Below are 14,901 nucleotides of genomic sequence, written 5' to 3'. Positions count from 1 at the left end.
GCATTTTAGTTTTATTTTATGGATTTTACTATTGAATTTTAGATTAATAATATGTAAACTACCCAAATTTTATCTTAACTATAAATTAGATGATAATAAATGCTTGAAACTACGGTTTTTTTCACGTTGTAATAATAGTTATATTAATGAAGTTAACTTAAGCTAATGCTTCGTTTTCTGTTGATATTTATGAGAGATTTTAGGTTATAAATTAGACACCTGTGAGTAGTATGGTTTAGTGCAGAAAGGGAAGGCCAACCTCACCATCATTTTCTGATTTCTTCATAATACAAAGATATGTCCAAATAGTCCAAACACAAAATCCAAACTATATATTCGTTTTTAAGTGTCTGTCCTTCTTCATTGTAATAAACCTAACAGTTCTTCTTGTATATTTTAAATGATAAACACTTCACTAAACCACACACACCATCTTTAATATTAAATGAACAACAAAACCCATCATTATATCTTTCCCATTGAACCAAATTACATCACACAAATTGCAGGATACACCAGAAAACAAACCATTTGTGGTATATATGTGTGTGTGTGTGTGTGTGTGTTTATATGTTAGCAGGTTTTGTTAGATTTCGTTTTCAACTTCACCTTCTGTTAGGGCTGATGAAATGTAACTCACAAGTGAGTTCTCTTCGGGAGGCGTTGTTGTTGCTTGAAACCGCTGCTTGCAAGCATGACAAGTGATTAGAAGAATGGTGGATTTTATTTGCTTTACAGCTTGATCCTTTAAAGCTTGAGCCTTTGCTGTTTCAGCTTGTGCTTGTTGCCTGATTCTGTTTGCCCTGGCAAACTCATGCTCGGCTAATTCCATCTGCCTTTTCGCTTGCCGTCTCGCCTCTTCCGGAAAAGGCTTTTCCACCATCGCCAACCTTAACTGCATCGGTCTCGCATAGATTGGTTCCTTTTCGGTACCAGTGTCGGACGAGCCGATTGAGAGGTGTAACTGGATCGAATGATTGTCATGGCTTTTAGGACAAACGGAGACCTCAGTGGGATTTGATGTGCTTAAGAGTTGAAGGTCCAAGTTGTGGCATTGTGTATTGTTAGGGGAATTATCTTTTGTAGGGCTCAACAACAACATGGTGTCTGTCGTCTTTGCCAACTCCAAACTAGGCCGTGGAACTGTACTGAAATTAGTATCACTAGACGGATTGGTGCTTGAAGCTGTTCGCGACAAGCAAGGCGGACACTCTGCATGTGATTCTTGCTGAATACGGCTCATTTGGCAAGCATCTTGATGTTCAATGAAACTCTCAACCCTACAAAAATGAATAATAAATCAATGGCATATATATATATATATATATATATAGTTAAACTGCTATGATTGTACGTAGGGAAGAATATTCAAAGGAAAAGTGTTGATGGTAACAAGTGGGTTGCGTCCGGGTTGATAGTTCACACTTTAACTCGGACAGAGGGTTGTAGCAAATATAGGGATGACCGTCAGCCAGTCTTTGCATTGAGGAGAGGTGAGGACATTATGAAAAATCATGGTCGAAAGATATTTATATTGTGGCCTTATTTAGTGGTATCATGCATAAATTATCATGACAATTCAAAAGTTAATGAGTTATATAGATCTAGCTGTTAGATCTTAAATTTTATTTCACACTAATAAATCATATAAGTCTGGTAGAGATCTTATTTGTGTACTACTACACTGTAATTAACTCGAAACTATGATGTTCCTGGTTTTGAAGGATACGGGTTCTTCGGAGACTCCGACGAATGCATAAATCTATCCGAAAACCATGGTTAATGGAGATTTGACAGTTTTTGGAGGTGTCCTCTTAAGATATAACAAGAAGAGGACAGCAAGGGCACAAGATAGATCTAAAACACTGTTGATATGAATGGAGAGGTAACCAAAACCTTGAGAAAACTCTGTCGCAGTCACAAGAATGGCCTCTGGTGCCACAGATTTTAGGATGTGCCTTGTAATCCGACTGAACAGCATAGCCCTTGGAGCACCTCTCGCACACCCATTGCTTGTGATCGCCGTGTTTCCGCCTGAAGTGTTTCTTGATCCCCACCAAATCGCCAAGAGCATGGAAAGGGTTGTGGTGCAGGCAACTCAGCTCGGGGCAAACGAACACCCGCAGCTTCCTCGCCACGGGCGGCGTTTCTCTCTTGAGCAGCTTCCAAGGAACCTTGTGCCGCCGCCTGTGCATCTGCAGGTTTTGGTCCCTTTGGAACCCTGTGTTGCAGATTTCACAAACGTAACGATCCGATTCCAGTAGTGCCTTGGCCGACAGAGAAACCACTTCAGCATCTGGATCTTACATCATCACCCAAATTGCATATTCCGATTAGAAAACAATTTTAGATTTAAAAAAAAAACAGTGCATTTTGATATGTACCAGGCGTTCCTGCTGGTCTTCTTTTCCTCTTAGGAACTGGGGAACAAACATTATTGGCTAACATGGAGCAAAGCTGCTGGTCTGAGCGAGTAGACGATGAAAGAAAGAGAGATGTAATTAGATGAAGGAAAAGAAAAGAAAAGAAATTAAAAGCACATTTCTTTCTTTCTTTCTTTCTTTCTTTTGAAGGCTTTAAACATTCAGATTTTCTATCATCTTGTTCATCTCTTTATGAGATTTAAATCGAGGTCGCGGTCGTATTTTCGATTGCGTTGCGTTTATCATGGTCGCGGACGTAATAGATACTATCGCGATCATTGCGGGTATCGTGAACGTGAATTTTTTAATTTGCACAACTTATTACATAATATAATAAATTATAATTATAAAAAAACAATTTTAATAGTATTTAGAGTGTTTTCTAACACTTATGAACTTCTAAAAACTTTTATTAATACATGAGCATAATTTTTACAATCATTAATTATTCTTATATTTATTTATAAATTTCTTGAAAAAATTATACAATAAACATAAAATTAAAATTAGAATTTATAAATATAAAACAATTCATTACTTCTATTATCAATAATATAATACAAAATATAATAAAGATTTACTAACATTGAAGAAAAGTACGTTTGTTGCATAAATTAATAAATAATAAAAATAATTTAAGTGTATAAAATTTAAATTTAACATTCAATCTCTTAAAATAAATCATAACCATTTAAAAAAAATTAATCCATAAAATTATCTATTATTATTCACTTACAAAAAAAACATTAAAATTTAAAACTCACAAAACTAAAACAAACCCAACAAAAAAAACCATAATATGGTAACCCAAATCCTATTAATTTATTGAGATTTCTTTTGGTCCAAACCCAAACAATTAAAAGTAAAAAAATATTTAAAATCTAAAACATAAATAAATAAAAATTACTAAATACCCAAGCCTCTTCTTCTTCTGTGCATGTGAGAGAATGGAGGCAGAGATGCAACAAAAGCAGAGAAAATTGGACTCCCATGTTTATTTTTCGTTGTGTTTTCATCAAAAAGCTTCATTTCTTTTCTTGTAGATGTGTTGTTGAAAGCTTCCCTTGCACTTTCTTTGTTGAAAAATCATCAATTGGAACATCCTGTTCCATGTTTTCCTCTCTTTGTTGTCCAAAAAACATGTATGGGTCTGGTCAATTTCCTTCTTTTTTTCTTTCTTTCAAGCTCTACTTTTCCCTCTGAAAACCCAGAAAATGAGTTTTTGTAGTTGATTTGGTGTAACGGGAAATAACAGGAATACCGACCCGCTATCATCGTGATTGGTCGTTACCCGTTAAGTTACGGCCACAATCGACAGCTATCGGTGTGATTCCGCTTCACACTGATATTTCAGACAAAAGCAGTATCGGACGACGGCGCTACTGTGAAATAGCGACCGCTATCACGTTTGCGCTCTGCTATTTGAAACCGTGCTCTTTATATCCTCATCTCCATGGAAAATTGTTGAAAAGGAAGTAAAAGAGAGAGAGAGAGATGGGATGGGCCAAAATTGAGAAACATCCCACATAGAAACAAAGCTTCCATGGTTAAACTGATAATCACACAGTAATATCTTTCTTACTTTGCAATCGCATGCATTACGTTAGATATTATACTAAACCCATTGCAAATACTCAACCCATCACACCTTCCTAATTTTCTAACCCTTTCTCAGAAAAAATATATATTTTATGGTTTGAGTTCGTTATATATATACTCTACTAGATATTTTCTTTCTTTCTTTTAATGAGGACATTTTATTTGGTGAAACTTGCATTACTTCCTTATGCACCAACACAGCCACCTCGGGAGGTTGAAGATCTCTGGTTCTATAATTTTATCTGGATTCATTTTAATTAATAAATCAGCTTATACTTTTCCTTGATGCAACACATACTAAAATTATACTTTTCACTAACATTGAAAAAGATTTTGGATCAATCTGTTGGATCATAAACTTGATCCATTATGGGAGCCTAAACTCAAACTAAATTGATGTCATTGCTTACATCAATTTAGTTAGGTGAAGAGTTAGGTGAGAGTTAGGTATTTGTCTATTTTTTAATGGTTTAAATTAGTTTATTTGTGTGGTGTAAGATTGTTCTTAAGTAGTATAAATATCTCTCCCCATTTTAGTTTAAGTATTAAGAAAAATTAAGAGCTTCTAAGTGAGTGAAGAAGCAAAGTCTTATAAGAGTGAGTTGTAGTATCATGTTTTTGAGTGAGAGTGCTCTTGTAATAATTGTTCGAGTTTCAATAAAATTTGTTTGTGTAAGTGTTTCATTTCCAAAAAAGTGGCATCAAAGCGAGTTGGAAAGATCGAAGGTCTCAACGAGAGGAATCCACCGCCGCCAAAATCTTCCCAATCCGAGTTCTGACGCGCCGCCATGTACTGTCGGAAGACTGCTGCCAGAAAATCGAGTTGACTTACCGAGTTGAGCCGAGTCAGTCGAGTTGGAGCCGCTTGACCAAGTTTTCCAAGTCCCTCCCAATGTTTTTCGACGTTCCGAATTCATCCATGCAATCATATTTTGCAAATTCTCATTATATTGAGAGATATGACAAATGGTATGGCACTATTCCATGTTCCTACACTCGACAACAACAACTACGATAATTGGAGTATAAAAATGACAGCACTTCTTGGATCACAAGATGTGTGGGATATCATAGAGAAAGACTATAACGAGCATGCAGATGATGTTGTTTTTGCTACTCTTACACCAAATCAAAAGATAATTTTGAAGGATTCAAGAAAGAGAGACAAGAAGGCTATCAACCTCATCAAGCATTAGATGATGATGATTTTGAAAAAGATTTCGAGTGCAAGCTCTAGCAAGGAAGCGTGGGAGAAGCGTGGAAGAGATATTTTGATCGTGTGTCTCTATGTAGACGATTTGATCTTAAGCAGAAGTAACCCAAGCATGTTTAATGAATTCAAGGATGTGATGATGAAAGAATTCGAGATGACAGACATGAGGCTCATGACGTACTACCTAGGCATTGAAGTTAAGCAACAAAAGGATGTAATTTTCATTTCACAGGAAAACTATGCAAAGGAGATCCTGAAGAAGTTCAAGATGGAGAACTGTAAGCCAATAAGCACACAGACAGAATACGGGATCAAGATGTCCAAACATGAAGAAGGCGAAAGTGTAGATCCAACATTCTTCAAAAGTTTGGTGGGATGTCTACGCTATCTAACTTGCACGAGGCCCGATATTCTTCACTCAGTTAGATTGGTTAGTCGCTACATGAAAGCTCTAACAACTACCCATTTTAAAGCCGCAAAGAGAATTCTTCGCTATCTGAAAGGTTACAATTGACTTTGGCTTGTTCTATTCAGTTTCTAATGATTACAAGCTTGTTGGATATTAGCGACAGTGATTGGGATGGAGACATAGATAATCGAGGGAGCACTACTGGATTCGTATTTTTCATGGGAGATACTGCTTTCACATGGATGTCAAAGAAACAATCGATTGTCACATTATCCACTTGTGAAGCAGAATATGTTGTTGCTACCTCATGCGTTTGTCATGCAATTTGACTTAGAAATCTATTGAAGTAGATAGGTTTGATACAAGAAGAGCATACCAAGGTTTGTGTCAACAACAAGTCAGCCATTGCCTTAGCAAAAAATCCAGTATTCCATGATCGAAGCAAGCACATCGATATTCGCTACCACTATATAAGGGAGTGTGTTGCAAGAAACGATGTGGAAGTTGAATACGGGAAGTCACAAGATCAAGTTGCTGATATTTTACCAAGCCACTGACAAGCGAAAACTTTGTAAGATTAAGGAGCTTACTAGGGGTCACAATATCAAGTTTAAGGGGGTGTTGGATCATAAACTTGATCCATTATGGGAGCCTAAACCCAAACCCAAACTAAATTGATGTCATTGCTTACATCAATTTAGTTAGGTGAAGAGTTAGGTATTTGTCTATTTTTAATGGTTTAAATTACTTTATTTGTGTGGTGTAGGATTGTTCTTAAGTGGTATAAATACCCCTCCCCATTTTAGTTTAAGCATCAAGAAAAATTAAGAGCTTCTAAGTGAGTGAAGAAGCAAAGTCTTATCAGAGTGAGTTGTAGTATCTTGGTTTTTAGTGAGAGTGTTCTTGTAATAATTGTTTAAGTTTCAATAAAATTTGTTTGTGTGAGTGTTTCATTTCCAACACAATCTTATTAGCGACAACTCTAAGAAGTATTAACTGTTTGCTTAAAAACTTTCACAACCTCCATATTATTTTTGATTCAACGAATACCTACTTGATTCTCATGCTCCAAGATAACTGCAAAATCTCGAATACAGCCCAAAACCTTAGAGATTTTCCTATAACATATGTTATTATGAATTAGTATATAAACAACATATTTACCCTTCTTTTATATATGTGTATATCTATAAAAATACGAGATTAAAAAAACTTGGAGGGACTAAACTAAATATTTATCATTTTAAGGACTATGACGTTTGTCATCCCCTCGCTCCGCCTATGATATTATCTTCTCCATGGAACAGTGACAAAAAAAATGATAAAGAAATAGTTAATATTTAAGAAGATAAATCTGATAATTTTTTAACAGTTTAAAAATATATAGAGTAGGTTTAGATATTACAGGGTAATTATACTTTTTTTTCTATACATGTCCTAATTTCTTAACAATTAGAAAACTACACTTGTGTATTTAGATAACATGGAGTAATTATAAAAAAAATGTAATTATTAGGGTAGTAATTGTACTCTCTTGTAAGTGTTTGAACACCATAATTGGATCTCAATATTACAGACAGCAGTGAGATGTATGGTCTGTTGTATCGCACTAATATTACCAGCTACTTCAACCAAAAGGTAATGCATTTACACTACAACTTCTCTTCTGTTTTTCAAGGTTCATTTTCATGGCTCCACTGCCCTCTCTTCTCCTATCTCTAGTGGCCATTTTCTGCCCATATCTCTCCAATATATCACCCAAATCAAATAATCCCACTTCCCTTAGTTTCTTGCTCACCTCTTCAAACATCATTACGCCTTCCTCATTCGAGTAATAGTGTAAAAATTTGTTGTAATCGAATCGGGGCACTTCCATTCCTCCTTTCATTGATCTCTCCACAAACTTGGTAGCCTCTAATGTCTTCCCAGCCTTAATCAAGCCCCCCACAAAAATCGATTCGAAATTCACCAATGGATCATGTCCTTTCCTACCTCTCTTCCCCAAATGGACTTGCAGCAACATGATATATGTATGCATAATAGGCTCACAACCTCTCTTTATCATCTCTCTAAACACTTGTGTTGCTTCACTTGCTTTCTTCAACCTCAAAAGCCCCTTTATTAGTCCATGATAAACATCGATATCCGGATTCTCGATCCCATCCGCAATCCTATAAGTCTCTCTAATCCTTCTCCTTGCTAAAAGCCCGTAAATAATTGAAGCCAAGGTTGAATTATCAGCTTGGATCCCTCTTTGGCGCATTTCGTCGAACACCCCATTGGCTTGCTTAATCTTCTCTCTCTTACACATCCACTTGATCTCAAGCCTATAACTCGAAAGCCCCAAATCGGACATTCTCCTAGCTCTCATCATTTGGAAAACTTTCATAGCTTCATCATTTTTATTAGTCTTAAAAAGCGTCTCCATTATCGTCTCGACGACCTCACATCGAGCTCGAACCCTTCATCCACCATCAGATTCCAAATCTTTGAAGCCTCAATCAAATCACCCACATTACAGAACCCCCATATCAACCACTTATAAGTATCCCCATTTGGCTCAACCCACTCTTTCAACTTTAAAGTCACAAACTTTGCCTCTTCCACAAGCTTATCTTTGCATAAACTTTCCACCACCTTATTCAAAGTCTCCAACTTGTATCCGACTCCAAACCCATTCATCAAATGGAAAAAACCCAAACATTTCTTCAACTCCCTAGCTAAAGCCAGGGTCTTTAAAACGATTCTAAATGTCTTATCATTGACCAAACCAAGCTTTCCCATTTCTTGACAAGTTTCCCAGAAAAGGTCTATGTTCCTGGATTTTCCAATGACATCCAACATTTTGTTGAAGATGACAGAGTTGTGACTGAAATGAGGGACTGTTTGGGTGTAGAGGAAGAAACGATAGATGGGGCGCCATGAGTATGGGAAAGTGTTGCAAACTTGAAGGAAGAATTCAGGGTTGAAAGAAGGATTGTAAGATGAGAGAGATGAGCGGAGGTGCGAGTTCGGCGAGTTTTGCTGTTGGTAGAGGATTGTACAGACTTTTAGGAGAATGGATTGGTTGATTGGAGCTATCGAGTTGGCAGGGTTAGATCGGTTGCTGAGTTGATTTTGTGTTGACTCGGTAGCTATGAGACGAAGGTGAGGATTGAACAAGGGTTTAAGCAGAATTTCTAATCTTCTTACCAACATTTTCTTTCAGTTAAGAATCAGATTTGGTTTGAGTGCTTCCATTCCAAAAAAACAAAACAAAACAAAGAAATAAGGAAAACAAATTTAAATTAAAGTTTTCCTTCGTTTCATGATTACTTATTGGTTTGCTTAGCAGCATCCCCACATGATCTCCCCGAACAGGAAGCTCAAACAAAAAGAACCCTAAAACACAGTACTTCAACACAACACTACAGCACCCGAATAAATCGAATAGACACGATCCCTAAAATTTGCTTTGGAATGCCAAAACAGATAGAGGGAGAGGCACACGGCGGCGCTGGAGATAGCAGGCGGTGTACGGTTACCTCTGGGTGGGTATCGAGGACGCTGGTGAGGGCGGTCGATGGAAGACTGCGATTTTTCGGAGAAGAGGAGGAAATCGGTAGGGTTATAGGGAAAGGGGAGCCGAAAACGGGGAAAGTTTTGGGGGATTTTTTTATGATATATCACCGGTGACCGGTAATATTATCGATCTAACATCGATCAGATTATATTTTTCGATCTAACACCCTTAGTAGTAAAGCGCGTTCTTTGTATCGTGTTATACGATGATTTGGCGTCACGTGGGGTATAGCGCGCCCCCTACATCGTGCTATACGGTGAGCTAATGCCACGTGGGTATAGCGCGGATCAGGTACCGCACTATACCTTTACTCCTAATAATTTTATATAGCGCGGGGCAGGTACCGCGACATACCTTTACTCTTGACATAATTTTATATAGCGCGGAGCATGTACCACGTTTTGTATAACTTTCTTCGCTATAAATATCATTTTCCGCCGGTTAATTTCTCACATCTCTCCTCTCAACTTATAAATTAATACAACAATTCCGTCAACGAGTTAATAATTCTGACAATCTTCTCATATTTTATTTAGAAATTCGTGCGATTTTTCGTTATAAAGTAATTTTGTTATAATTTTTTTATTGTTTATTATGATTATTTGAAAAAAATATTATACTAATTATTTTTAATTAATTTTTGTGTTTGTAAAATTGAAAAGCGGGAGCATACGTCGAAATAGTTTTGCGGTGCAGATAATAATATTAAATTATATTATTTAATTTATTTACGTTGATGTGTAAAAATTTTATTGTGTTATATGTTCGTTCATATATAATTTATTAAATCAAGTTTATTTCATTTTTTCCAGATATAATAGTGCCGCACTTTTAAACTCAAATAATGGCGCGACTTTCAACTATTATTTATTATGATGGTGAAATTCGAGAAGATGAAACCGACGTTGTTTTCGTATCAAATGAGCGTGTTAAAATATCATTCAAGAGAAACATAACTCTTGATGAGCTTATAACGAAGATTTCGAGGAAGATTCATGTTGGAAGTAGTAGAAGAGTGTCGTCGTTGCAGTATAGATTTCCAACATCATTGTTGCCATTAACTTATACAGCGTTCGAACTTTCAAACAATGATGATGTTGAAATGATGGTTGAAGCTCAAAGTAATTATTCAGACGCCGCTATTGAGATGTAAGCACATTTTGTTCAAGTGCGTGTTGTTCGGGGTCAATCATTAAGCTCCCACTATGGGCTGACTGAACAAGTTGAACAAGTTGACAGCCCGACGACAGTAATGTGTAATGATTTTAATGCCATAATGGGGAGACATTCATCCGCAACTCCTTACGATATGTACCAAGGTAGGTCGACGAACAATCCGTATGGCAACATCGCGTCCAGTTTCAAGGGGAAGGCATTCATCTGCAAATCCCTTTGACCTTAATATGGAGATCCCATCGACGCAACCATCTGAGCAGTTTTCATTTGACGCGATGGCTTCAAGCTCTAGGAGGAGGCATGCGACTGCGAGCTTTTTCAATCTCAATGTCGATATGCCTTCCAGTTCAAGGGGAAGGCGTGATGTAACACCCCCAACCCGTATCCGATCCGGATACAAGTCTGAAGTGTCACATTGACTTTTCAAACATTTATTCGTATAAAATAATGAGTAATTTAAAAACTTTGATAACATTTAACTTATTCAAAACGTTTACAAAATATATATCAGAGTTCATACAATTTATATCTTTAGACTACATGCCAACTACACTCTATATACAGTACATATATTTTCTGATCTGACATTTGGTAAGGAGAACTGACATGTCTTGCTCCGCATTACTCTTTACTCTTCTCGAAACCTACGTGTGAAACAATCACACGCTAAGTCGAAGACTTAGTGAGGCATAAAGAAAACACATCTAATGGAATTCATACCCACTAATCATGCATGACTGTTTTATGCTATCAAATTATACAACTCATTTACATATACATCAACATATATTCGTGCATATTATGTAACAGATACCATTACCCCTATCACAGATATATCATATCATGCACATATCATATCACAAATCATATACATATATCACATACATTGTTCTCATATCACCAATATCCATACCTGTAAGCATATTACTTTAACATTCATGAATTTGTATTAATGAGTTTATTGGCCCATGATATCATATTGAGAACCTAAGGTATCTGAGTATTGTGAGGTTGTGCACTATGCTGTCACCACAGCTCGTATAAATGCACCGAAGTGCCGCGTAGAATTGCACCGTAGTGCCATATAATGATGTCTATAAGGACCACATAGAATTCCTTAAGAATCATATACATATGCTAGGGATCATATATGTGTCTCACCAGACTTCACACATGTTCCAAAGAATATATATATATCCCGAAGGACCGCGTAGAATATTGTCCCGAAGGACCGCGTAGACCCTCTACTCTTGGCATGCCAACTATACCCCTAGCTCTCAAGACACATAACATGGGCATTTTCTTTTATACTTATCATTTCACATAACACATAGTTCAATTACTCATAGAACATTTTCATATGAGTCACATTTACATGTCACATAGCTTATATACTTTCTCACGTAGTTACATAGATCCATATCATATAACATATCTCACAAAGTGCACATAATCACACATATCATATTATATAGCTTAGATCATTTCTCAGATATTCATATAAACATACATATCATATCGTGTTCACATATGATCATATATGCTTCATATAACACATAGAACACTTTCTCCTAGCTTATATCAATTTTCAGAGTTCTTCCATATTACCTGATGACATATATCATATAGATATATAATAACGGATATCATATATCTACCTTATGCTCTATTTCTTTGTATTCCCATAGATTATAAATTATGCTGTATTCTAAACATATATCATTTAATAGTATTTTTATTTAGGTACTAATTTAATCTCTTTACTTAATTCAATTTCATATATTCATTATAATCTTTTCATATAGCTCCATTATACTAATTCTCATAATAAATCATACCACTAGGTACTGGTCCAACTCATGTTTCCATGATGCATATACTGTTACCCATGTTTACCTAGTTCATATCACTTCTTATAAACTCACTTTCATCATATTTTCCTATTATTACATATTTTATCTCATAACCATGTATCCACATAGTCTTATATTTCATTACCATATTACATATACTTGTTCTCCTATGACCCTTAATAAACATATATTTCTATTTCCCTACATCTCTCGACTTATCTTCTATATTCCTATAATTTCATAACTTATTTTATATCATTTTCCCTTTTTATTCACATAAACCATCTATTTATTTAGTTCAATTTCTCATGACTTCCACAATACTCTTTAATAAAACTTTGTAGCTCTTCATAATACATAAACCATAGTTTCCTTTAATTTATCAATATTCCCTATATTACTTATGTATCCTTATTTATGCCTTCGAATTCATACTATTCTCTTAGAGTCTCCTAACATTTCTCGTATAATCACTTATACCATATCATATAACTTATACTTGATTATCTTATTCTCTCATGTTCATTTCATTTCTTATGACTCTATCATATAACTTATCTCATGTTCTTCCATTATTACATATTAAAGTCTTACATACATCATATAGCATATACAAAGCATATCATTATCTTTAGTCATGCATACATACAATCAATGTAATACAGATAATCACATATAATTATAACCACACATAATCATGTCCATGACTTCATGCATATTACTCTAGGAAATAGACTCATCACAAGTCTTATTTCCATTAAACACTACATATCACTAGTATGCACTCACCTGGCCTCACTAGTCAATTTCAATCTCTTATCTTTCCCTTGATCGATCTTACTTGCCAAATGTTCCGGAATTGCTTTACGCGCAGAATCTACATAAATGTACATTTTGAGGCAATCATTAGATACCTACACCTTGTAATTAGATACTAGCAACTTAAACGAACTTATTAAACCCATATTCACAATTTCCTTTAGGGGGAATCGGTTCCCTACTAAGGGGGTATCGATTCCCTCATGACATTCTGGAAATTTGTGTTCGTTTGAAGGGGTATCGGTTCCCCTTGAATGGGTACCGATTCCCCTTGCCCAGAAATCATATTTCAGCCCGAAAATTACTTCATTTTCTCTCAAACACTTAATATATCATCCCCTTTTCATTCTTAACTCTAGTATACATACTTAAACCAATCTATATTCATTTATTTCATCTTAAACCTTAAAATCCTATCTTCCATATGAGATTCAAAAATCATACCAAATTTTCAATGTGTTCTAATTCCAATTCTAACACTTCATACTTCTTAATTAGATTGATGACAAGTCAAATTCATCCATAAAACTTCAACAACCATACCATATCAAAATTTCATCTTAAAATTCATATTACAAATTCCTTCTTAATTCCTTTATCTTATTGTTTAAATCCCATATAAGCTTTCCTTAAGCTTATTTAATACCCAAAGAATCAAAATTAAGCTTAAAACTCAAGAATTAACCAACTGAAATTAAACTTACCTATTGTAGCTAAGCCCCACGTGAAGAAGAGAAAGCAAGAAGAAGAAAGCTTCCAGATAGCTCTCTTCCCACGTTTTTCACTCTTATAAAAGGGGGAAGAATATCTTTTAAAGGAAAAGACCATAATACCCTTAATTTCCTTTAATAATTACTAAATAACCTTCAATATATATTCAAATAATCATTGAATTATTTTATTCTTCTACTTTAGTCATCAAATTCTAAAACTTTACAATTTGATCACTAACCCGGTATTGAGGATGTTACACGTGCAAGTAGTAGGTTCTTTGACCTAAATGTGGAGAGCATGGAGGAACCATCATCTCCACCAGAAGAACCGCTTCGTGAGCCTGGTGCGGATGGTGCTGAGACTGGACTGTTCATTGACCCAGAATCACCGCAATTCAACTCCGATGATGATGAAGTTCCAGGAGATGTGGCACAAACTGACCCTCCTGCACACATGTATAAAGGTGATTATGGTGCAATGTACGGGCCAGAATTTGCAGATATGCCTCATCTTGGTGACTATGAGTATTACTCATCAATAAATAATGGTGAGTTATCTTTAGGCATGGAGTTTTCAAGCAAAGAAGAAGCGATGATGGCTATAAAAAATTACAATATTCGTAATTCTGTTCAGTCCAGAGTAGACCGCTCCACGACCGAAAAATATGTATGTTACTGTGCCCAGCGCAAAAACGGATGCAATTGGATGGTTCACGTATCGAAGAGGAAGAAGAAAAACAACAGATAGGAACTAACAGTATACAACGGTCCTCACACATGTTGTACTGGAGGGGTCAACCAAGATCATCCCAACTTGGACTCTAAAGTGATATGCCAAGCCATCATGCCCATGGTCAAAGCAAGCTCTCATATAGTTGTTGCAATGTTGATTTCAGCTATACAATCGCAGTATGGGTACACTGTCTCCTATAAAAAAGCTTGGTTGGCAAAACAAAATGTCATTGTCAAACTTCATGGGACAATTGTGGAATTCGAAACCTCCTATGCATACCATAATGATCGAGTTCTTCGCGATCGATGCCAATTCTATCGGGTTTTTTTGGAGTTACCCACAGTGCTTTAATGCTGTCAAATTCTGCAAGCCTGTGGTCCAGATCGACGGGACTTTCTTGT

The 14,901-nt window shown here is 35.9% G+C and overlaps 1 protein-coding gene and 1 pseudogene across 1 annotated transcript; both read right to left on the bottom strand.

Moving 5' to 3' along the window:
• Positions 1-520: 520 nt before the first annotated feature.
• On the bottom strand, positions 521-2,503 carry LOC120214038 (zinc finger protein SHOOT GRAVITROPISM 5-like). Its single transcript, XM_039212037.1, has 3 exons — positions 2,385-2,503; positions 1,897-2,302; positions 521-1,280 (listed from the first exon to the last, which is right to left on the bottom strand). The coding sequence occupies exons 1-3, from the start codon at positions 2,446-2,448 to the stop codon at positions 587-589; spliced, it is 1,164 nt and encodes a 387-aa protein (XP_039067968.1). The 5' UTR covers positions 2,449-2,503; the 3' UTR covers positions 521-586.
• A 4,721-nt stretch (positions 2,504-7,224) lies between these two features.
• On the bottom strand, positions 7,225-9,035 carry LOC120214037 (annotated as a pseudogene).
• Between the last annotated feature and the right edge of the window lie 5,866 nt (positions 9,036-14,901).

The sequence above is a fragment of the Hibiscus syriacus genome, unplaced genomic scaffold (genome assembly GCF_006381635.1).
Source record: "Hibiscus syriacus cultivar Baekdansim isolate YM2019G1 unplaced genomic scaffold, ASM638163v2 tig00110050_pilon, whole genome shotgun sequence".
Classification (NCBI taxonomy): Eukaryota; Viridiplantae; Streptophyta; class Magnoliopsida; order Malvales; family Malvaceae; genus Hibiscus; species Hibiscus syriacus.
Note: the sequence above shows the minus strand (reverse complement) of the source record. Positions and strands in the feature narration are given on the sequence as shown.